General features: G+C 36.7%; 1 protein-coding gene across 2 annotated transcripts in view; it reads left to right on the forward strand.

Annotated features, from left to right (window-relative positions):
• The window catches only part of STIM2 (stromal interaction molecule 2), a 172,024-nt gene that overhangs the window by 46,227 nt on the left and 102,035 nt on the right, over positions 1-23,762 (forward strand). For both annotated transcript variants that reach the window (XM_082638404.1, XM_082638405.1), the window contains exon 2: positions 18,628-18,758. In XM_082638404.1, coding sequence (XP_082494530.1) covers positions 18,628-18,758 — 131 coding nt within the window. The remainder of the gene's footprint in view (positions 1-18,627; positions 18,759-23,762) is intronic.

A 23,762-nucleotide genomic window follows, 5' to 3' on the forward strand; every position in this document is an offset into this window, starting at 1 on the left:
CAGATTTTTACATTTATGTTCACAAGTGAGGCTGGATTTGTAATTTTCATTTGTAGTACTTCTTTCTTGGTTTTGGTACTACTGTTAAGCTATCCTCATAAAATGAGTTAAGGAAGTTTCTATTCTCTTTGTGTTAAAGGTAGAATTCCCTTTTCCTTGATTATTGTTAGAACTCACAAATGAAGACATCTGGGCTTGGAATTTTCTTTGTGGGAAAAATTTCCAGGTGATTTAGTTTTTAGTTCTTTGAAGAATATAAGGTAAAAGTAGTATCTTCCTGTGGTGACAAACTAGTAGTTATAAGTGAAAAATTCATTTTTTTTTTTAGGATCCTGTAAACTGTTTTAAAAAAATTAAAAAAAAAAGTTCACAGGAGTTCTTAGTTTTCAATTTATGTATGTATGTATTTATTTAAATTGAAGTATAGTTGATTTATAGTGTTTGTTAGTTTCAGGTGTAGAGCAAAGTGATTCAGTTATATATATATAGTTAGTTATATATATATGTACTTTTCCAGATTCTTTGCCCTTATAGATTATTACAAAATATTGATTATGGTTCCCTGTGCTATACAGTAGGTCCTTGATGGTTATCTATTTTATGTATAGTAATGTGTATATGTTAATCTCAGACTCCTAATTTATTCCTCCCTGCTTTCCCCTTTGTTACCCATAAGTTTGTTTTCTATATTTGTGGGTCTATTTGTTTTGCAAATAAGTTCATTTGTTTCTTTTTTTTAAGATTTTTTAAAGGTTTTTTTTTTTTTTAGATTCCACATTCTTTGATTAATAATTTTTACTGAATGGTTTGAGTTGAGCTATTTTGTCTCCGTTTGTTGAGGTATTGCCTACTTGCTTTTTGTCTGTAAGTAACTCTTATATTAAATACAGTTACATTAAAAAATAGGTTATCTACTATATTGCTTTACTACAGTTTAGATTTGTGTTTTAAGCTTCTTAAGTTTGTTAAGATTTCTAAATAACGAATCTTTAAGGAATCTTTAGAGGACTTTGATCTAGATACCTAAGTTCAGCTTCTTGCTCTGCCAGTTACTATCATGAGTATGTCCCTTACTTTTGGGGCTTCAAATTCCTCATTTGTAAAGCACATATCTACTTCACATAGTTTTCATGAGGATAAACTGTGAAGTGCTTTATAACCGTAAACTATACATAAATGAAAGGTTTTAAAGGTAGTGAATATAGATAAAATGTTCCAAGAAAGAAAGAGGTTAGAAGGAAACAATATTATATGTTATAGGTATGCAGCATAGTGATTCACAATTTTTAAAGGTTCTAGTCCATTTATAGTTATTATAAAATATTGTCTATATTCCCTGTGTTGTACAGTATATCCTTATAGCTTATTTATTTTATACATAATACTTTGTACTTCTTAATTCCCTACCCCTATTGTGCCCTTACCCCCTTCCTCTCCCCAGTGGTAACCACTAGTTTGTTGTTTATGTCTGTGAGTTTGTTTCTTTTTTGTTATATTTACTAGTTTGTTGTATTTTTTAGATTCCACATATAAGTGATATCATACAGTATTTGTCTTTCTCTATCCAACTTAAGTTCACTCAGCTTAATACTCTCCAAGTCCATCCATGTTGTTGCAAATGGCAAAATTTCATTATTTTTTATAGCTGAGTAGTATTCCATTGAATATATATATCATAATCTTCATCCGTTGATGGACACTTAGGTTACTTCCATATCTTGGCAATTGTAAATAATGCTGCTACGAATATTGGGGTGCATGTATCTTTTTGAATTAGTGTTCTCATTTTTTTTGTTGTTTGTTTGTAGATATATACACAAGAGTGGAATTGCTGGGTCAAATGGTAGTTCTATTTTTAGTTTTTTGAGAAACCTCCATACTGTTTTCCACAGTGGCTGCTCCAATTTACTTTCCCACCAACAGCGTAGGAGGGTTCCCTTTTCTCCACGTCCTCATCAATGTTTGTTATTTTGTTTGTTCTTTTTAATGATAGCTATTCTGACAGGTGTGAGGTGGTACCTCATTATGATTTTAATTTGTATTTCTCTGATGGTTAATGATGGTGAACATCTTTTCATGTGCTTGTTGGCCATCTTCCTTTCCTCTTTGGAAAAATGTCTATTCAGTTCTTCTGCCCATTTTTCAGTTGGGTTGTTTGTTTTTTTGATGTTGAGTTGTATGAGCTGTTTATACATTTTGACTATTAACCACTTATTGGTAATATCATTTGCAAATATTTTCTCCCGTTCACTAGGTTGTCTTTTTGTTTTGTCAATGCTTTCCCTTGCTGGGCAAAAGCTTTTAAGTTTAATTAGGTCCCATTTGATTATTTTTGGTTCTATTTCTTTTGCTTTAGGAGACAGAGCCAAAAATTATCGCTATGATTTGTGTCAAGAGTGTTCCTCCTGTGTTTTCTTCTAGGAGTTTTATGGTTTCTGGTCTTACACTTAGGTCTTTAATCCATTTTGAACTTATTTTTGTATATGGTGTTAGAGAATGTTCTAATTTCATTCTTTTACATGTAGCTGTCTAGTTTTCCTAGCACCACTTACTGGAGAAACTGTCTTTTCTCCATTGTATATTCTTGCCTCCTTTGTTGTAGATTAATTGACCATAAGTGTGTGGGTTCTGGGCTCGCTATTCTGTTCCACTGATCGTCTATGTGTCTGTTTTTCAGCCATTACCATACTGTTTTGATTATTGTAGCTTTGTAGTATAGTCTGATTAAGGGAGCATGATTTCTCCAGGTCTCTTCTTCTTTCTCAAGATTGTTTTGGCTATTTGGGGTCTTTTGTCTGTCCACATAGATTTTAAAATTATTTGTTCTAGTTCTGTGAAAAACGCCCATGTTATTTTTAAATTTTTATTTATTTTTAAAATTTAATTAATTAATTTATTCTTGGCTGTATTGGGTCTTCGTTGCTGCACGTGGGCTTTCTCTAGTTGAGGTGAACAGGGGCTACTCTTTGTTGTGGTGCGTGGGCTTCTCATTGTGGTGGCTTCTCTTGTTGTGGAGCACAGGCTCTAGGCGTGCGGGCTTCAGTAGTTGTGGCTCGCGGTCTCTAGAGCACAGGCTCAGTAGTTCTGGCACACAGTCTTAGTGACTCCGCGGCACGTGGGATCTTCCCGGACCAGGGCTTGAACCTTTGTCCCCTGCATTGACAGGCGGATTCTTAACCACTGCGCCACCAGGGAAGTCCGCCTTTGTTATTTTGATAGGGATTACATCGAATCTGTAGATTACCTTGGATAGTATTCTCATTTCAACAACATTAATTCTTTCAGTCCATGAACACGATATATTTTTCCTTCTGTTTGTGTTGTTTTCAATTTCTTTCATCAGTGTCTTACAGTTTTCTGAGTACAAGTCTTTTACAAACTCCTTAGGTAGGTTTATTTGTAGATATTTTATTTTTTTTGATGTGATGGTAAATGGAATTGTTTCCTTAATTTCTCTTTCTGATACTGTTTTGTGAGTGTTTTGAAATGTAACAGATTTCTGTGTATTAATTTTGTACCCTGCCACTTTACTGAATTCATTGAAGAGCTGTGGTAGTTTCTGGTGGCATCTTAAGGATTTTCTCTTTGTAGTATCATGTCATCTGCACACAGTGACAATTTTACTTCTTTCTAATTTGGATTCCTTTTATTTCTTTTTCTTGTCTGACTGCTGTGGCTAGGACTTCCAATATTATGTTGAATAAAAGTGATGAGCATGGGCATCCTTGTCTTTTTCCCAGTCTTAGAGGAAATGTTTTCAGCTTTTCACCATTGAGTATGATGTTAGCTGCGAGTTTGTCATATATGGCTTTGATTATGGTGAGGTATGTTCCTTCTGTGCCTACTTCCTGGACAGTTTCTGTGTAAATGAATGTTGAATTTTGTCAAAAGCCTTTTCTGTGTCTATTGAGATGATCATGTGGTTTTTATTCTTCAGTTTGTTAATGTGGTGTATCACATTGATTATTTGCAAATATTGAAAAATCCTTGCATCTCTGGGATAAATGCCACTTGATAACAGTGTATGATCCTTTTAATGTGCTGTTGGATTCAGTTTGCGAGCATTCTGTTGAGGATTTTTGCATCTATGTTCATCAGTGATATTGGCCTGTAATTTTCTTTTTTTGTGGTATCTTTGTGTGGTTTTGCTTAGAAGTAACCTTTGAGATCTGGTTGAGTCCCTCTGGTTTATAGGAAATAGAAGCTACTACTGTATGTATAGAGCTGTCTGCACAACCCAGGCTTCCTGTTTTCTAAATCATTGGTTTTTCCTAGTTTGTCTTCCTTCAAATTAAACACTGGATGCTTGAGAGAAACTTTGACTTCTTTAGGCACATAGTTGAGTGTGTCATTCCCAAGAGGTTAGGTAGAAAAGTACATGTGATATTAGGGAGAAAAAGGAATTTTAAGACTTTAGTTTCTTAAGTTACCAGTAATTAAAACTGCTGTCAAAGTAGTTATTGATTTTTTTTTTCCCCACCAGAGTTTAAACAAAGAGAACCTTGTTATACTTTTCAGGGATTAAAATTCATGTAATGCTGTAAGAAGTAAGGCTCTTTGTGGTTGCTGCATAACTTTATACTTGAAATTCAGTTGAAATTTTACTTAAAAAAATTACTTCAGTATAATTTTAGTAAAATTTTACCTTATATTTAACATGAAAACTTTCAAACCAATTGTGTTTGTAAGAGTTAGTTCCTTGAAATCTAATTTGTCTGCTTAATTCCTTATTGTCACTAAATACAGTCTTGAAGAAAATTGTTTCCTTCAGATTTAAGTTCATACTCATAGTGGGAAGGGTTGTTTTTATTTGAGCTTTGAAGATTCAGTATACAGTAAGTCCCCTACATACGAAAGAGTTCTGTCCGAGAGTTCTGTTCGTAAGTCCAACAAAGTTAACCTAGGTACCCAACTAACACAATCGGCTATATAGTACTGTACTGTACTGTAATAGGTTTAAATATATTGTCTTGTATTTGTGGTGTCTTATCCCCGGGACGGGCTTTTTCCTCCCTCTCTCTCACTGCTGCAGTAACTGGAGACCCCAGACTGCTGCTCTCCTTCCCTCCAGCTTAGCCTTCTCTCCGCCTTCTTCTTCATTAGAACAGCACATACTTCAATTGCTAATCCCTATCTCCAGTTCCTGTTGTCTGCTCTCATTTAAGAATTTCCTCTTTCCTTCCTTTCTTACCCTTCCTTTCCCAGGAAGTTTATTCCTTATGAACTGATGAGACACACAGGGACATATTAAAAGGGAGGAGGCCAGGTTTGCTGAGGCAACTTTAAAATACCAAATGTCTTTGTAGAAAATATGTGTCCCGTATTTTCAATGAATTTTTAAAAATTTTACTTAAGTCATTTTCATCACGCTTGCATATTTTTTAAAGGTAATGCCGTTACATGCTAGATTTGTGAATAGTTATTTTGAATAAAAAGTTTCTAGGAACTGAGTCTGTGTTGTTTTTGTTTGAATACTAATTTCTCTGAAGATTTAATAAGCATTTATATAAAACTAATTGTAATTTTGTTGATTTAAAGTTGAAGGTCACATTTAACGTGGCTTGTTACTTCTTTGCTCTGAAAAGCAGGACATTTTACTTAAATAAAACTCATTACATATATCCTCGTCACAAAAGTAGGGCTTATACTTTCCATGGAGAAGGTTTAGTTCCTTTGTATAATACATGTTAGTTTCTTTTTAGGTTTTATGGGTGTTGTTAGCTGCACTATAGTTCTCCAGGTTTACCAAAAGCATGTATTATTTTTTACTTATGTTTTTCAGTGCTACTCATAAGAAGTTATGAGGGTGAATATTTTGCAGGTGAGGAAGTTAAGAACCAAAGATGTTAAGAGGTTTGCTGAAGGTTACATGGTTACTGCAGTGAAATTGAGATTAGAGCTCATGTCTGTTGCCAGAGTTGATGGTATTATGATTATTTAGGGAATATATGAGCTGATAGGTAGACAGTTACATGTAATTATAATAGTTATGCATAAAAGTGCTGTGAAAGTGGAGAATAGGAAATATCTGTTAAGCAGTCAGGAAGGCTTTATAGAGGGGGTTAATCACTGGTGAAGTGATTCTTCAGGGATCAGAATGTGCTTTGTATTTCATGCTGGGGTGATTGGGCTTTATTCTTTAGGGGATTGGGAAGTACTGAAGGATTTCAGCAGGAGGGGTGATGTGACCATCTTCATATTCTAAAGATATGGTGGCCGTAAAAGGGGATACATTTGTAGCGTGGTGGTACTAGAGATGGGGAGAACATTACAGGAAAGCTGTGGGGGAAGTGATGAGGTTATCTCTGATGGCAGCGGTGGAGAGGAGGAGAGGAGGGAACTGGATTTGAGCTTTTTTTGTGTGTGTGGTATGTGGGCCTCTCACTGTTGTGGCCTCTCCCGTTGCGGAGCACAGGCTCCAGACGCGCAGGCTCAATGGCCATGGCTCACGGGCCCAGCCGCTCCGCGGCATGTGGGATCTTCCCGGACTGGGGCACGAACCTGTGTCCCCTGCATCGGCAGGCGGACTCTCAACCACTGCGCCACCAGGGAAGCCCTGAGCTTTTAATAGTCAGAAAACATACAGATGTTGTTCTCACTTCTTCCATCCCCCACCCACCCCTCCCCCATCAGAAAAAGAGCTAAAAGTTTGCATTTAGAAAACTGACCCAGTTCTGATCATCTTCAGATTGCTGATCTGCAAAGAGCTTTGCTCTTAATTGTTAAGGGTATAGCTACATTTAGGATAGAAATCATGTCTTTTAGCAACAAAGCTCTTTCTCTGGATGGAAGCTAAATTTATGCCTGGATTATGGTAATAGTGTAAATAAGACTTTTCAATATAGGATCTACACAGTCACATCATTTCAGGAAGCAAAGCTAACATTACTTAAAATGATCAGAACTATTTTATGAATGACTTCTTTCATTCCATTCTAGATCATTCTAAATCATTTCTTAGAAATTTCTGATTGAGTTATGTAGGCAGGAAGAATGCTGTAATTATCAGTCTCTTTGATATCATGTCCTTCTAGGCCAGATTCTACCTATTTGATGCCACCCTGTATCTTGTCCTTTCCTCATATCCTGAAATGGAAGGGACCTGTTGCAGTGTTCCCATCTGTCATGTGGTAGGTGGAGTGTTCTTGGATTGTCTGTAAGAACAGTCTTCCTATTGCTAATTGGGCCAAAAAAGAAAAACAGGTTTATAATAATATGAGTTTAGTTTTTAGTATCTAATCATTCAGAGATTTAGTTTATATATATTTCTCTAAAATTATGAAATACAAAGGAAAATGATGCATATCTATCTATCTATCTATATATATATATATATATTTTTTTTTTTGGCCGTACTCGGGCCTCTCACTGCTGTGGCCTCTCCCGTTGTGGAGCATAGGCTCCGGACGCACAGGCTCAGCGGCCTTGGCTCACGGGCCCAGCCGCTCCACGGCATGTGGGATCTTCCCAGACCAGGACACGAATCCGTGTCCCCTGTATTGGCAGGCGGACTCTCAACCACTGCGCCACCAGGGAAGCCTGGCAGGTAGATTCTTAAACACTGCTTCACAAGGGAGGTCCCTGGAGTGTATTTTAACAAAGAAAAGGAGGAGGGAAATTCAAGATGTTAAGTTAGCAATGTTTTCGAGGAGATTTTCTGCAAAGGGGAGTAGTAAAGTGGAATTGAGAGTGTTTTGCCTTTTTTTTTTTTTAAAGGATGGGAGAAAAGCCTGTTTATATTCTGATGCCAGTGATCCACTGAGAACAAAATGTTAAGGATGAATACATGGAGTAGTGCTTTTGAGGAGCTTCATTGGATAAGATTTAGTTCACGAGTGTAGGGATGGGCATTATATAGAAACTTGGATAATTCCTCTGTGTTAATAGGCCAGACACACAGTATGGGTGTAGACACTGGGAGGTAGTTCGATGGGTCATGAGAGTTTGTGGAACATCTCTTCTAATTGCTTCATTAAATTTTTTTTTTTCTTTCAGTGAAGCATAGGAAGCAGAGTCATTGCCATGAGTAAGGGTGGGGAGAAGACATTGAGGGTTGAGGATCAGGAAGATGTGAAATAGAGTGGGAGAGTGAATAGACCAGGGAGTTGCAGTATGATTGCCTGGCAACATTAAGGGTGCCGTTGAAGTCTGTGGCTATGGATTTAAGGCATCATGATGAGCTGTGTTTAGATGCATGGGTATAGATGCACAGTAGGTGGAGAATTAGGTTTTTATCTAATTGTTGTGGCTTTGCTAACCAAGAATGATGAAGTGAGAGAATGGCAAGGGAGTTGAGGGTGTTTGCAGAGGAGTGATTATTATGGGTGGCCATGGATTTAGCTATAAAAGGAAGGGAGAGAAATCATTAAAGATGAGGGACAGTAATCCATGCGAGAGATGATGACTCTGAATAGTGTCTAGGTAATAGGTCTTCATAATGTTTCACAGGTAGAACCAACAGGTTTCCTGAGGTTGGATGTGATGTGTGTGAGTGTCGTCAAGAATGACCTTAGAGTTTTTGACCCTTAGCACTTATAAGAATGGAGTTGTTGTCAGCTAAAGTGCTTGGTACTTTATCACATTTGGTGGTTTGGTTATATTTTGTTGATTTGATTGTTCCATATAAACAGAGAACGTTTTCTAGTGTAATTAAAGGTAGGCAAATATAAATATAAACCAGCTTAACCCATGACCACTCATCAAGTTTCTATATTGATTCACTCATTCGGTTCATACTTACTGAGTACTTGTTATGTTTCAGGTGATGTTCTAGGTGATGGGAATATAGCACAAAATATTCTTTTTGGGTATTTTTAAAACTAAGAAGTCTTTTTCTTTTGACAGATTGTGGGATATAGGGAAAAATAAAGTTCTTTGGATTTGGACAGACATAGGTTGAATTTCAACAAAATGATTAAAGCCTTTCACTGTGGGTAAATTACTTTACATATGAGAATCTTGGCTAATTCATTGTGAGAAGCGGTAGCATGATTCCAACTTGGTAAGGTTGTTGAGAGAAGTAGAATTAGATAACCAAGTAAAGCACCTGGCATATAAGTTACCCAACAAATACTCTGCTCCCTCTTTATCTTCTCTCTTTGTATTTTAGGGTGTATTTGATTTTGGGATTGACCAAAAGATATTTAGAGTTAAGTGTAATTAAAAACTAATGTTTTTGATATCTGTTAAGGTAATAGTAATATTGATATTATAGGAAGAGTACACTTAGATTGCAGGAGACTTTGCATTGAATTCCTACTGTGCTGTTTAATTTCAACAGGCACCTTACCTTTCTGGATAATAATAAAAAGTATCTATTGAGTGTTGTCTATGAAGTTCCAAGTATGTGCTGCACACTGTGTTAGGTGTTTTATATATAGACGTCTCATTTAATTCTAACAGCAACCTTGCAAATTTACTATTATTCCCATTTTACAGATGAAGAAGTTAAGGCAAATAAGTTAAATAAGTTTCCTGAGGTTATATAATAAGAGGCAGAATGAGAATGAATTAAAAGTTCTTTTACCTCCTACAGAGTGCTCAACATTTCTCATCTGAAAAATTGGGATACTGATTTTATTTTTGACTGTTGTTAAGTTCTCTCACTGAGAGAGAAGTGAAACAGAGAAGTGAAACAGTTGGATCAATGCCTGGCAGTAACAACAACATTCTCTTTATTTCCTGAGGTGTTGATATAGGTAGAATGGTTTTAATGGTCTTTGTTCTCCATAGCTTATGTTTTGCTTATAGCTTTTTAAAAAATTCTGGTAAAATATATATAACATAAAATTTACCATTTAAACCATTTTAAGTATATAATTCAGTGCCATTAAGTACATGCACAGTGTTCTGGTTGTAACTTTGAATTATCATTTTCTTCCCTCCAAAACAAATAAAAATAAGCAAAGCTATTTCACTACTCTGTGCACATAATGTTGCGAATCAAAATGTTAGTGTTTAGGGCTTCCCTGGTGGCGCAGTGGTTAAGAATCCACCTGCCAATGAGGGGACATGGGTTCGAGCCCTGGGCTGGGAAGATCCCACATGCCATGGAGCAACTAAGCCCTCATGCCACAACTGCTGAGTGTGTGCTCTAGAGCTTGCAAGCCACAACTACTGAGCCCACGTGCCACAATTACTGAAGCCCACGCGCCTAGAGCCCGTGCTGTGCAACAAGAGAAACCACCGCAATAAGCCTGCGCACCGCAACAGAGTAGCCCCCGCTCACTGCTACTAGAGGAAGCCCGTGCACAACAATGAAGACCTAATGCAGCCATAAATAAATAAATAAATAGATAGATAGATAAATAAATAAACTTAGTGTTTATAGCATCCTGGGAAATTAGGAGTCAGTAAATAAGTGTATGCATGCATCTGTTTTGTTTTTTGCACCTAGTCAGCAGTATTTTCCTGCCTATGACAGATACAGCAAAGTTATACTCAGATATAGTATTGCTTTCTAGGAGGTTATAGTATAAAACACAGTGGGAAAAATTAGGCAGCTGTCAATGAATCTAGAGATAAATACAGCTGCATAAATACCTCTCATTTATTTACATACATTAAAGGAACATATTGGTTAACCACAAATGTAAGTGTAGATATTTTTGGGTTGAGGAATGTGTTGGTAAATGAATTGCATATTAAGATAGTTTTGAGGCAGAGGCATCACCTTGTCTCCTACCTTTAGAGAGGCTCTTTGAGAAGATTAGCAGGAACTTTTCGAGGTGGCAAGGACAAGATGCTTTGTGAGGGTGGGGGAATAAGTGGGAGTGAAATAATCAGAAGATGGTAAGTTGAAAAATATCCCTGGAAAGTGGGAAAGGACCTAAGTAACTGAGTTTGTATCAGATAGTCTGTTTAAAACATTTGGAAGGTATAATTGCACTTAGCAATTTTTAAGGGAAATTTTTAGCTAACAGATGAGGGGAAAGTTCTTTCTTTTTACAAGAGTCAGACTAATTAATGAGGACTTTGTAAACAAAGTCAGTGATTCAGAGCTCCAAGAGGCAGTCATCAATCAGAAAGGGTTTCAAAATAAAGGCTCTTTATTCTCTTTTCAGTATAATACTTAAGCCATAATTTGATATATCAGCAGTGGTTTCTCAGCCCTGTTGTTGGTGAGGTCTGTTTCCTTTGTTGAACTTTTCAAAAATCTGAGTTAAACATTTGAGATTCAGAATCCACCTGCATTTTTATAGCCTCCTGGTATAGCGTTGTGTATACGAGTTACAATTTTCCTTTTCTCATTTGTTGTTCTGGCATGTAATATACTTTCAGTAAGTATTAGCATAGTTCGAATATCTATGAAATTATATTTCCTGGTACCATATATCGGGAAATATAATAGATTACGGATTGAAACTTCTCTTTAAAAAAGTATTTGGCAGCCTTTATTATTTATTTATTAGACTTTTTGAGAAACATCCATTAATCCTCCTGTATGCCAGGTGTTGGTGATGTGCTAGACATTGGGATAATAAGAGAAATAAGGCAGACTCTGCCTTAAAGAGGATATCAAAAAAGAAAGAAGACATTATTCACTTTCTTTTTGAGTTTGAATCAGATTGTTGGTTTATTGAAAAATGACACCAAACGGTTATTTCTGAAGATTTGCTCTCAAAATATTCAGATTGAAGTGTTTGATTTGATAAATGCTTGGACTATTAATGGAAGTACTAAGTATGAACAATATTTATTTAAAATTTTCTCTCAGTGGTAGTAATTAAGAAAATTCTAGTCATGAGACTCATAAATAGTTGCCAGCGTGGTAAGCCACGTTCTTGGCAGTATATGATGTTGCACATTGTTAATGGGCTACAGTCATTGGTTTGTGATGAAAAGTCGACTAGCTCTCCTTCTTAGTTCTCTTCTGCATGAAATTTGCTGACCTTGAAGGTATTATAGGAGGGAAACTAGCTTTAAAGGCTGGATTTACTTTTTCAGTTTCATTTATTTCTTAAGCTCTTATTTTCTTACATTGCTGAACTGTATTCCTTGCCTATATCAATTGACTGGGACAACAAAGTATAGAATATGGCATAAATATTTATGCCTCTAGTAAAGGCTTAATGGAATCACATTTGGTGCATTTTGTAACTATGTTGTTTGGTTTCACTCAGCCAAATAGAAGTGTACCTTTGTTTTACCTAGACCTTATTAGTTCATTCTAAAAATGTCAGTCATATTTGTCTCCTTTCTCTCAGTACACTCAGTTGTCACTTCAGTCTGACCTCTTCCATCTATCCTCACTGCTGTGGTTGTAGTTTATGTTGTTACTTCCTGCCTGTGCTGTTGGAATAGGCATTCACTGGTAACAAGCATGTAAACTGAGACTATAGTTTTTTCTCTAGATTAAAATAAAACTGACTATATGGGAAAGCATTTTTTGAACTTGAAAGCACTACACAAAATATAAGTTGTGATTTCTGTTATATTTGCCATCAAGTCACAGTTCACTTAAAAATGATCAGTGGCTTCTTTTAGTCTCTTCTTTCTTGGTTCATTGTCATTCACTGACTGATAACCCCAAGCCATCTTTCCAGATTCACATCCTACTGCTCCTCCACCCATGCTTGCTAGTGCCCATCCTCCCTCTGGGTAGTACTGTTAGCTAGCAGAGGACAGTTCCTTGTTACGTGGGACTGGCCTCCCCACCCCTCCGCTGAAGGCCTGCAGCAGCAGCTGGAGGAGAGGTGAGCAGCGAGGAGCCCTGAGTAGCACTCTCAGTAGAGAGCCAGTCTGCTAGCCAGACTGCTCTTTGTGGGTCCCAGATGTCATCTTATTTCCTCTTTGCGTTTGTTCTTGTTTTCTCTTTTTCTAACCCCACTTATTAAAATCCAATTTCTCTTTCCTAATACCACGAAAAATGCAATTGCTTGCATGTAAAAGCCAGTCAGCCATAATTATTTATTAGGAATAGTACTGTATAATAATAATGTACATGTATTCTAACATATATAATAATAGTAATAATATATAGTAATGAATAAGACAAGCTTAGTCCTTGCCTTCATGAAATTTTATGTTTGCTGCTAAACTATAAGGGCCTTGAATCTTAAATATTTTAAAGTTCCCCTCCATTATTTTTTTATAATGTGTTGTATATTTTGTTCATTAAGTATTTGACAGCAGTATTTGACAGTGAAAAAATAGACTTTATACTTTAGGCTCTTGGGGGCCACTGAATAGTTTTAATTGGAGCAGGAGTAATATTAGTAGATTTCTACTAACACTTAGAGTTAACTTTAGTACTATTAAGAGGTGAGGGGTTTTACTGTCACTTTCTGCATCTTAGTTTTCTAATCAGCCAAGTAATTTCGTGAAAAGTTTTTCTCTTCCAAACATTTATATTGGAAACCAGTTAGGTAAGTACTGTAGTAAACATATTTTTTGAGCGCTTACTATGTGCCAGACACTGTTCTAGGCACTCAGAAAAGAGCAACAATCAAAACAAAGCCTTTCATCTCATGATTGCATTATAGTGGAGGATTGGACAGTAAGAAAATAAATACATAATATGCACACTGTGATTAAGTGCTGTGAAGAAAAATATAACAAATAGAAAAGGGGAAGGCTATTTTAGATAGAGAAATATGTTTCTGAGGAGAAACATTTGTGCTGGAATGAACCAACAGTGGGTGTACTTGGGAGAAAGAGCTTTGCAAGTCAAGGAAACTGCAAGTAGAGGGTTTCAGTGAATAATTTATTAACATTTTTCCCCTTTATTGTCACTTTAGAATAATCTGTAGATCCCTCCATAATCTGACCCTCAATAATATTGTCAGTCTTTGCTCTTAATTACCTAGTCAAATGGTAATAATAATGCCTATTTTATAAACAAAGTGAAATATATAATTTATATATACATTTATGTAATGTTATAGACACTCTGTAATTGATAGTTATTGTCATCATTATTTTGTTAGTATAATAACTATTAGCAACTTATGTTCTTGCCTATTCATGTCTTCCTAGAGAACACTTGCTCATCTTTCAAGAATCAATGTGTAAATATCACTTTCTCCTCAAATCTTCTTCTTGCTATACAGGACTACTCCCTTAGTTTTACTGCCATTATATACTTATTACATGTCTGTCATTGTACTTGCCATATTTAAGTTTATTTGTTTTTACCCTTTGTATACCTGGCTTCTAACTTGAAGTCTGACATTTATGTATTTTGCTAGATAAGTAACAAATTCAGAAGTTTATTTAGTTGGCTTCTAATATTTATATATGTTTAAACTTTCGACATATGTCTGTTACTGTGGTAATATACTTATTGTAAAGGTTTGTTCAAGGGGAGTGTGAATTAAAGGTACGTTATTATCAAAAGGAGAAGTAATCTAAGTATAGGTCTGTATTTTAGATTATGTCTGTCATTTATGAGGTATCTAGTGATCCCCTTCCTTGGGACACATTTATGCTTCTTGGTTCTCTCTGCTTCTCAGCCAGGTTCTGGAAGTATCTATGATAGCAATCCTTTATTCTTCTCTGACACTGGTGACACTGACGCATTTATGTTCATTATACTGACACTCGAACATGAATTGGAGTCTTGAAGACTGTTGTGAATCCCAGGTCTGTCATTTCTAGGGGTGTGATCTTAAGAAAGTAACTCATTAGTCTCATTTCCTCATCTGAAAAATGGAGATAATATATTCCTCACACAGGATTGTAGGGATTACATTATGTACATAAAAGAGCATTGGCTTCTAGAATATAGCAGATGTTTCTTATTAGGTGAAATCATTTTAATTCGGTAACTCTGTTTCTGCAGAATCAGATTGAGCGTTTGTTTGGCTTTGGGTAGAGGAAAACAAGGTGGAATTTAACAACGGTGTTGATTACTGACTTTGGTCAAGTCTTACTCTGTTTCAGCTGATTCCTTTTTTTCTCAGTGGAATGTGCTGGTCTTGATCCAGAGAAAAGAAAGGAATGCTCAGCATAATAATGCTAGAAAGATACATCACACCATGTTCCATTTAACACAAGGTGAGGGCACCAAGGGGAGGAAATTTGTCTTAGTTGGGTGTCCAGCACCAAGTACAGGGCCTGGCACATGACAGGCACTCCATATCATGTTTAAATGAACAAGTGAATTCTGTTTAGATGAGAAACCTGTTCTGGCTGTGGAGTACATAGTGCATTTTGGGTAGCTAAGGTAGATGTCTGTAAGATGTCGGCAAAGGAGACTGATTTTGGTATTTTATCAGGTGTCTTTGAAACCATCATACCTGATTCATTATATGTACAGTTCTTTTATATCATTTTGTATATTTTAAAAGAAATTTAGGTCAGTTAAAAATGATGACTTGTGCTAAAGTAACCTAGAACGGAAACAACTGAGAAAAAGTGAAAAAGACCTTAGAACAGGTAATGGAGTTCAGAATTCACAACTATTCTAAGTTAGACTTCTAGGCCTTAAGTCACTGTACCAAAAGGCAATAAAATTTTATGTGGAGCAATGGATCACTCTTGCCGTATCCTCAACCCCTGTCTTTCCTTTCCTTCTGCTGTTCCAACTTGGCAAAACACCAAGCCTTAGAGCAGCCTTCATCATTTACCTCCTCCATTCCTTGGTGGCATGGACTGTTGAATGTGGCCAGGATTCCTGAGGCACTTCCCGACAGCTGTGGCTCCCAGTCTTGCTTCCATCTTGTCTGTTTTCCACTGTCACCAGAATGGTCTTTGTATAATGAATCTGGTTGTGTTGGTTCTCTCCTTGAAATCCCTTATGGGCTTCTCAGTTTTCAGGATAAAAATCCAAATTCCTTAGTATGGAAAACCACTTTTAGAGATTTGACCCCTTCTTACCAATCTCCTCTTTTTTTTTTTTCCACCCACATATTATCTGTACCAGACATATTAACCAGTTGCATTTCTCTGAGTGTTTCACGTTCTTTTCATGCCACTGAACGTATGATGTTTCTTTTTCCAGGCATGCTTTTCTCTCCTTCCCAAGGTCATCAACTACAGGTCCTTTAAAACTCCCCACGGTTACCTCTAGAAAACTTCTGACTTTTCCTTTCTCAATCTGGATTAGGTGCCCTTTCTCCATGCTCTCATAACGCCCTACAATTAATGTTCTCAGTGGTACCTAACTCAATAACATGCCTTCTTCCTCCCTAGACTGTGAGCTTTTTCGAGTACAGGATACTCTTTTATCTCTTTAATTTCTAATGCCTGTCACTGGTTAGCACAGTATAGAAGCCTAGAGCTTTGTGATTTAGTTAATGTATGAAGTAACAGAATTTATCAGAGGTCCAGATTGTGCCCAGCTAAGTCCTAGGTATTATGAGCATGTGAGAAATGGAATAACATGGTCCCTGCCCTTTTCATAAGCTTAGTTGTATGGACAAAATGACATTAAGCAATTAAAGGTTAATTAAAAGTACAACATTAAAAGATGATTTGAGAATAAAGATACAGTTGAAAAGTTCAAATCCCTTGGCATTTCATTGTCTGCCTTTCGCTCTGTTTTTCCTTAATATTTACCACTACTAATATGCTATGCCTTTTATTTATCTTATTATGCTCATCTCCTCCACTAGAATGTAAGTTTTATGAGGAATTCTTATCTCTTTTGTTTATTATGGTATTTCTAATGCCTGACACATGGTAGGTGCTCAGTAGATATTTGTTGAATGGATGGAATGGTGTTCGGAGAAACATGTACTCACTAGGAGTTAGTATTTATGAAATACTTCATGGAGAAGTTACATCCAGAAGTAGACCCTAAAAGATAGTGTTTTATTAACTAAGTTAATTTAAGTAAAAAACTACCCATTTTGTTTATATATGAGTTTTTTCCAGATCATATGTTCCTCCTAATTTTCTCTTAAGCTTTTTAATGTTTCTGCTGTCCTCACTGTTGACTTTGCTTAGAGAATTTGACAACAAAGCCTATTTAATCAGAGTAAGCCTTTCCTTATTGTACTAGTTGTAATAACTTTCACTTCATATGTTTGTTAGCAAAACAAATATGTGTTAAAAATATGTCTGCTGGAGGCAGTAACATGTTGTATACACATCTTCTTCATACCATGTGTTGTTGTGATACCTGAGAGCTTATATTTTATTTTGCATCCATTCAGAATAACTTGTGGGCATATCAGGGTTCTGGATGTCTTGTGAATTAGGGACCATAATTGACCATTATGCCTGTAAGTTCTTAGATTTTAGCAAATCTTAATCAGAGCTTTGAATATTTATACACATATTTATGTCACATAGCTTATATTTCATTTTTAGAGTTTCCTTTTCTGTTTCCTTCCCTTCTAAGATTAAAGGAATCAAAATTAAGTTTCAGATTAAAAATTTAAAACTATTAGAAATGTTAAATTGCCAAAATGGTCTATAAGTAGAACATGCAGGTAATATAGGCTTAAATTTTTTTTTTTTTAGAAAATTATTAGTTGGTCTCCAGGACTGGCTTCTTTTCTTGTAATTTTTTTTCCTAAGTGCAGAATTAGATATTCTTAGGCCATTATGGCTGCAATAGAGCTTAGTAAACATCTAGTCTACTTGCTTTACTTTAGAGAGGTAACTAAGATACAAGGACAAGTGATTTGTCCACAGTCAGTTAATTCATAACAGGACCAGATGATAAACTAGATTTTTAACTATTGTTGAGGAGGTAGCCAAACTGTGGCTAACCCTTCTGTTATGCTAATAACCACTTTAAACTTTAAGACCATACTGCTCCTAGAAATACATGTGGATCTGATGGTGTTTTAAAAGGCTATTATTTTAGTGACCTGGTAGAAGTCAGTTCCTGGAATTTGTCAGTCCAGCAGTCAGCCAGATTGGGTGTGAGTGAAGTTTTGGCAGTACTTTTCCATTTTGGTATGTAGACTGTTTACTAATTGAGTCAACAGGAGGTAATTTTTATTAATCTCATTTTAAGCCATGAAAAACCCCACATTCTCTTTGAATTGTTAGTTTTTGACAACCTAAATGTGAGGATTCACTCATTTTCCATGGGAAAAGGTTTAGCCAATAAATGTATATTAAGAAAAACATGAAGAACAAGATTTTTAAAAATTCAGTTTTTCCTTGTTGAATCTAAGAAGTTATACATTTTATTTTAAAAAGTCATATGATGGACTCTTAGATTCTGTTAGATAGAAAAATGATTAAAAAATGTCGAAGGATCATGTGAATACTCTGCATTTCTTTTTCTTGTATTCTTTGTGATGTTTCCCTAGAACTTACATTTTAAACTGGACTATACAAAAATAGCACCTTGTACTCTGTGATTTTTAGTTTTTTTTTTTTTTTTTTTTTAAGGAGGGAGTTTATCTGTTTTGGGGGAGGAATAATTTATAAATATAATGAGCTGGATAAGAAGAAAATGGTTAAAGATGTGGAAGAATGTAGACAACCTGAATTTAGTACTGGTTTTAGTTGACTAATATCAATTAAATTGAATTATTTATTTTTAGTCAGTGTGTTCATATATTATACTTTTGATGTGAAGAATACCGTACTAGACTTCTTAAAGCCTCTTAGTTTGACTTAGTCTGAAATTTAATTTGTTGGTTTTGTTTTAAATTACATTCTCTTGACTATAGCTTGTGTTTGGGGATTGCAAGTTAGTAATTGCCCTTTGTTCTATTTCAGATCCCTGCATGTCATTGAGTCCACCGTGCTTCACAGAAGAAGATAGATTTAGTCTGGAAGCTCTTCAAACAATACATAAACAAATGGATGATGACAAAGATGGTGGAATTGAAGTAGATGAAAGTGATGAAGTAGGTGGAAACCCTTTTTCCCTGGTATTCTCTTAAAACAGAATGACCAAGTTTTTAGTCTTAAATTTTCCCATTATTCCTTGTATGACTCAACTCCTTCATCTTCATCATCTTTAGTTTTTCTCTTTACATTTTAATTTTACCCTTTGTATTTACATGGTTTTTCTTTTTTCTTTTTTTTCACATCTATACAAGTCTTCTCAGTTTTATAAGAATTCCCTGTCTTGTGTACTTGGGTTTCTCAAACATATATCCTATTCTGACTATGTCAGTTATCTATTGCTGCTTTACAAACCACCACAAAATTTAGTGGCCTAAAACAACAACATTTTGTTATTTCTCCTGATCCTCTGGGTTGACTGGGCTTTGCTGAGCACTTTTCCTGTTCCCGTAGTTATGGCCCGAGGTCACTGTGGCCGTTGCATTCAGTTGCCAGCTCTGCTGGGCTGGAATATCTCAGATGACCTCTTTTCCATCAGAGTCTCTCTCCATCCAGTCTCTCATCATTCAGGAGTCTAGCTCAAGCTTCCTTACAGCATGGCAGCCAGCTTCCAGGTGGCAGTGTTCTAAGAAAACAAGTTCCCATGTGAAAGTGCTTATCATGCCCCTGCTTGCCAATGCCTGTTAATATCAAATTGGCTTAAAGCAAGTTATTTGGCTGAGCTCAGAGTCTGTGTGGGAAGGGATTATACAAAGATATGAATACCTGGAGATGTGGTTTACTGGGGGTCACCAATGTCCTAATCTGCTGTACTCACCGTACAAATAAATAGTACTTTATTTCTTAAGCATTCTCATCTTACCCCTGTCTCTAGTGTCCCTTTTAGTTTTCTTCTTAGAGGTTGTTTTCTTTATTTGACTATGGTCTCATTCTAACCAAATTCCCCGGTCATTTTTTAGTTCTTTTCACCCTTTTTGTTGTATTTGTCACTGTTGAGATGCTTCTCTTTTAGTTTACATAATACTAAATTACTCTATTTTCTACATTATTATCTAATGTTGTATAACAGTGACATCCTCTTATCCCATTTTTATCTAATCACATTGTTATGTAATAAAAACATTCTCTAAAGATCGATTTTTGACCTGCTGTATAAAACATTTACCTTGAGAATGCTCATCCATTTTTAGGTTACTCCTGATTCCTCCATCTCTAAGCCAGTCCAGATTCTGACCTACATATATTGCTTTCTGCCTGACATCTTTTTTTTTTTTTTTTTTTTCCGTACGCGGGCCTCTCACTGTTGTGGCCTCTTCCATTGCGGAGCACAGGTTCCGGACGCGCAGGCTCAGCAGCCATGGCTCACGGGCCCAGCCGCTCCGTGGCATGTGGGATCCTCCCGGACCGGGGCATGAACCCGTGTCCCCTGCATCGGCAGGTGGACTCTCAACCACTGCGCCACCAGGGAAGCCCTCTGCCTGACATCTTCTGAGGGCTCTTTTGTTTTCAGCTTAGTTTATCTAGAGCAAAATCCCAGATCTTCTCTTTGAAATCCCTCACTGTTCAATGGCAATTTTGGACCTACTTCTCCTCAGTTTTTACTCTTTTATTTAATTTTTTTAAAGTTTATTTATTTATTTTTAATTTTTGGCTGCGTTGGGTCTTTGTTGCTATGTGCAGGCTTTCTCTAGTTGTGGCGAGCGGGGCTACTCTTCATTGCAGTGCGCGGGCTTCTCATTGCGGTGGCTTCTGTTGTTGCGGAGCACGGACTCTAGGTGCACGGGCTTCAGTAGTTGTGGCACATGGGCTCAGTAATTGTGGCTCGTGGCTCACGGGCTCTAGAGCGCAGGCTTAGTAGTTGTGGTGCATGGACTTCGTTGCTGTGTGGCATGTGGTATCTTCCTGGACCAGGGCTTGAACTGTGTCCCCTGCGTTGTCAGGTGGATTCTTAACTGCTGTGCCACTAAGGATGTACCAGTTCTTACTCTTTTAAATTAGGAGTTGGCAGACTTTTTCTCTAAGGGGCCAAATTATGGGTTGAAATATGTTCCCCCCCCAAAAAAATATTTTGAAGTCCTAACCCCCAGTACCTCGTAATGTGACCTTATTTGGAAATAGGTTCATTTCAGATGTAGTTATTTAAGAGGAGTGTATATTGGAGTAACATGGGCTCTTAATCCAATATGACTGGTGTCCTTGTAAGAGAGGAGAACACCATGTGGACAGACAGACACAGGGGAGAAGATGATCATGTGACAGTGGATGCAGAGATTGGAGTTATGCAGCTACAAGTCAAGGAATGACAAGGATTGCTGGTGACACCAAAAGCCAAGAGAAAGGCATGAAACAGATTCTCCCTTAGAGCCTTTCAGAGAGCATGGCCCTGCTGACACTTTATTTAGATTTATAGCCTCCAGACCTGTGAAAGAATAAATTTCTGTTATTTTAAGCCACTCAGTTTATGGTACTTTGTTACAGCAGCCATAGGAAATGAATATAGGCCAGCTAGTAAATAGTTTAGATTTGTGTGAGCTGCATGATCTCTGTTGGATCTACTTAACTCTCCCATTGTAGTGCCAAGCAGCCATAGACAGTATATGAACTAATGGTCATGGCTGTGTTCCAATAAAACTTTGTTTGCAAAGACAGGCATCAGACTGTAGTGTGCCAAGCCCTGCTATAAATAAAATTTTGTGTTCTTAGAATTTATTCCTTTTTCTTCCTTTTTCATTTACCTGTTTTAGTTATTTACTTATTCCATTTTAATCTAGGTATTTATTATCTTATGCCTAGATTATTACTTCTAAATTTTTCCTCTCTAATCATCATGCATATCACTTTGAGAGTGTCTTTCTCTAGCTAAGAATTTTTTTTTTTTTTAAAGAAGATGTTGGGGGTAGGAGTTTATTAATTTATTTTTGCTGTGTTGGGTCTTTGTTTCTGTGTGAGGGCTTTCTCTAGTTGTGGCAAGTGGGGGCCACTCTTCATCACGGTGCGCTGGCCTCTCACTATCGCGGCCTCTCTTGTTGCGGAGCACAGGCTCCAGATGCGCAGGCTCAGTAGTTGCGGCTCACGGGCCTAGTTGCTCCGCGGCATGTGGGATCCTCCCAGACCAGGGCTCGAACCCGTGTTCCCTGCATTAGCAGGCAGATTCTCAACCACTGTGCCACCAGGGAAGCCCTAGCTAAGAAATTTAACAGTGATTTCTTAGTACTTATTAGATCAGATATTAAATCTTTAGTCTTTTTTTTTTTTTTACTATCTCTGCATCAGCTGATTCATGCTTACTGAGATAATCTCTTCTCATTGTGGTTAAATCATTTTAATTAGAGTTCAGTTCTATTAATACCAAAATCATGGCTTTCAGTTCAAAGTAGTCAAATTTATTTCTTTCATTTTTGGAGCTGCAGATGACAGGATAAGTCCTATTTTATATTGTTTCCAACTTAAAAAGTATTTGAAGTATGTAAATGTATTCTGTTGGTCGTAAAGTAGAGTAAATGAAATGAAGTTGATGATTATTAGGAGTTTTACTTACTGGAATATAACAAAGTAGTTGTCATTTATTGAGGGTCAGTTTATTATACTGAGTAATTCATTCTCTCAACATCATCATCCATTCCTTCTCTTTCTTCCAGTACAGACACACACATACACACAATAAAATAAAGCTCTAAAACTACTTTTTAGAAGTAATACTCTGAATTATTAGTGATGAATTGTTCTTTCTAATCCTTCCAAGATTGTCTAAATTGTTTACTTAGTTGCTAATATAGTTGCTTAAGATTTTGATTATCAAATATTCTAACATAAATTCCATTTACTCCATAAATTATTACTATCCATATGAATTATGGAGTCAGTAGAATTTTATGTTCATATATTTGATACTCTTTGTAGAGGAAATTATTCTCTAGACTAAATAGATTTCCTGAAATTGCTGTACGTTTTCTTAGTCATTTACAGTATTAGTTTGATCAAATTTCATGTCAACTCAGAGTGTAGTCTTTAGTAGATGAGCACTCTGTGCAGTTTCATAATTCTGTCCATCAATCCAATTGGAGATAATTTACAACACTAATTCTTGTACTGTGTTGAAAGGTTATAATTTTAAGTTATTACACTGATGGTGCTAAGTTTTCCTTTGATTTTGGATTTCTGAGGAACTAATCATTGCTTAGCATTGTTTTAGGTTAAGAAATAAATTAATTCAGAGGGATTATTTTTTTTTATATAATTCAATTTATTTTTTTTGGCTGTGGTGGGTCTTTGTTGCTGAACGCAGGCTTTCTGTAGTTGTGGCGAGTGGGGGCTACTCTTGGTTGCAGCGTGGGGGCTTCTCATTGCTGTGGCTTCTCTTGTTGTGGAGCACGGGCTCTAGGCACACAGGCTTCAGTAGTTGTGGCTTGTGGGCTCTAGAGCGCAGGCTCAGTAGTTGTGGTGCACGGGTTTAGTTGCTCCGCCACATGTGGGATCTTCCTGGACCAGGGCTCGAACCCGTGTCCCCTGCATTGGCAGGCGGATATGGTTAATTTGAAGAGTTTTAGTATTATAAAATGTTTGAAAAGATCGGTGTGCACTTTCACTTTTTAAAGCTGGAATAGTTTTACGTAGCCACATTTCAGAAGTTACAAATTAACTTATTAAGATTGGTTAATTCTGAGCCTAGAATAAGGCTAGATTCTGTATATTAAAAATCTACATAATAAAATTACTTTTGTTATTAATTGATATATCAAATTATAAATATTACTACTCTGGGGTGTTTTTTTTTTTTTTTTTTTTTTTTTTTTTTGCGATACGCGGGCCTCTCACTGTTGTGGCCTCTCCCGTTGCGGAGCACAGGCTCCAGACGCGCAGGCTCAGCGGCCATGGCTCACGGGCCCAGCCGCTCCGCGGCATGTGGGATCTTCCCGGACCGGGGCACGAACCCGCGTCCCCTGCATCGGCAGGCGGACTCCCAACCACTGCGCCACCAGGGGAGCCCCTGGGGTGTTTTTTGACACCAACCTGTTCTTCAGTTTTCCAGCACCAACTGCATTTCCAACAATTCAATTCAATTC

The sequence above is a fragment of the Mesoplodon mirus genome (assembly GCF_964341445.2).
Source record: "Mesoplodon mirus genome assembly, chromosome: 2".
Lineage (NCBI taxonomy): Eukaryota > Metazoa > Chordata > Mammalia > Artiodactyla > Ziphiidae > Mesoplodon > Mesoplodon mirus.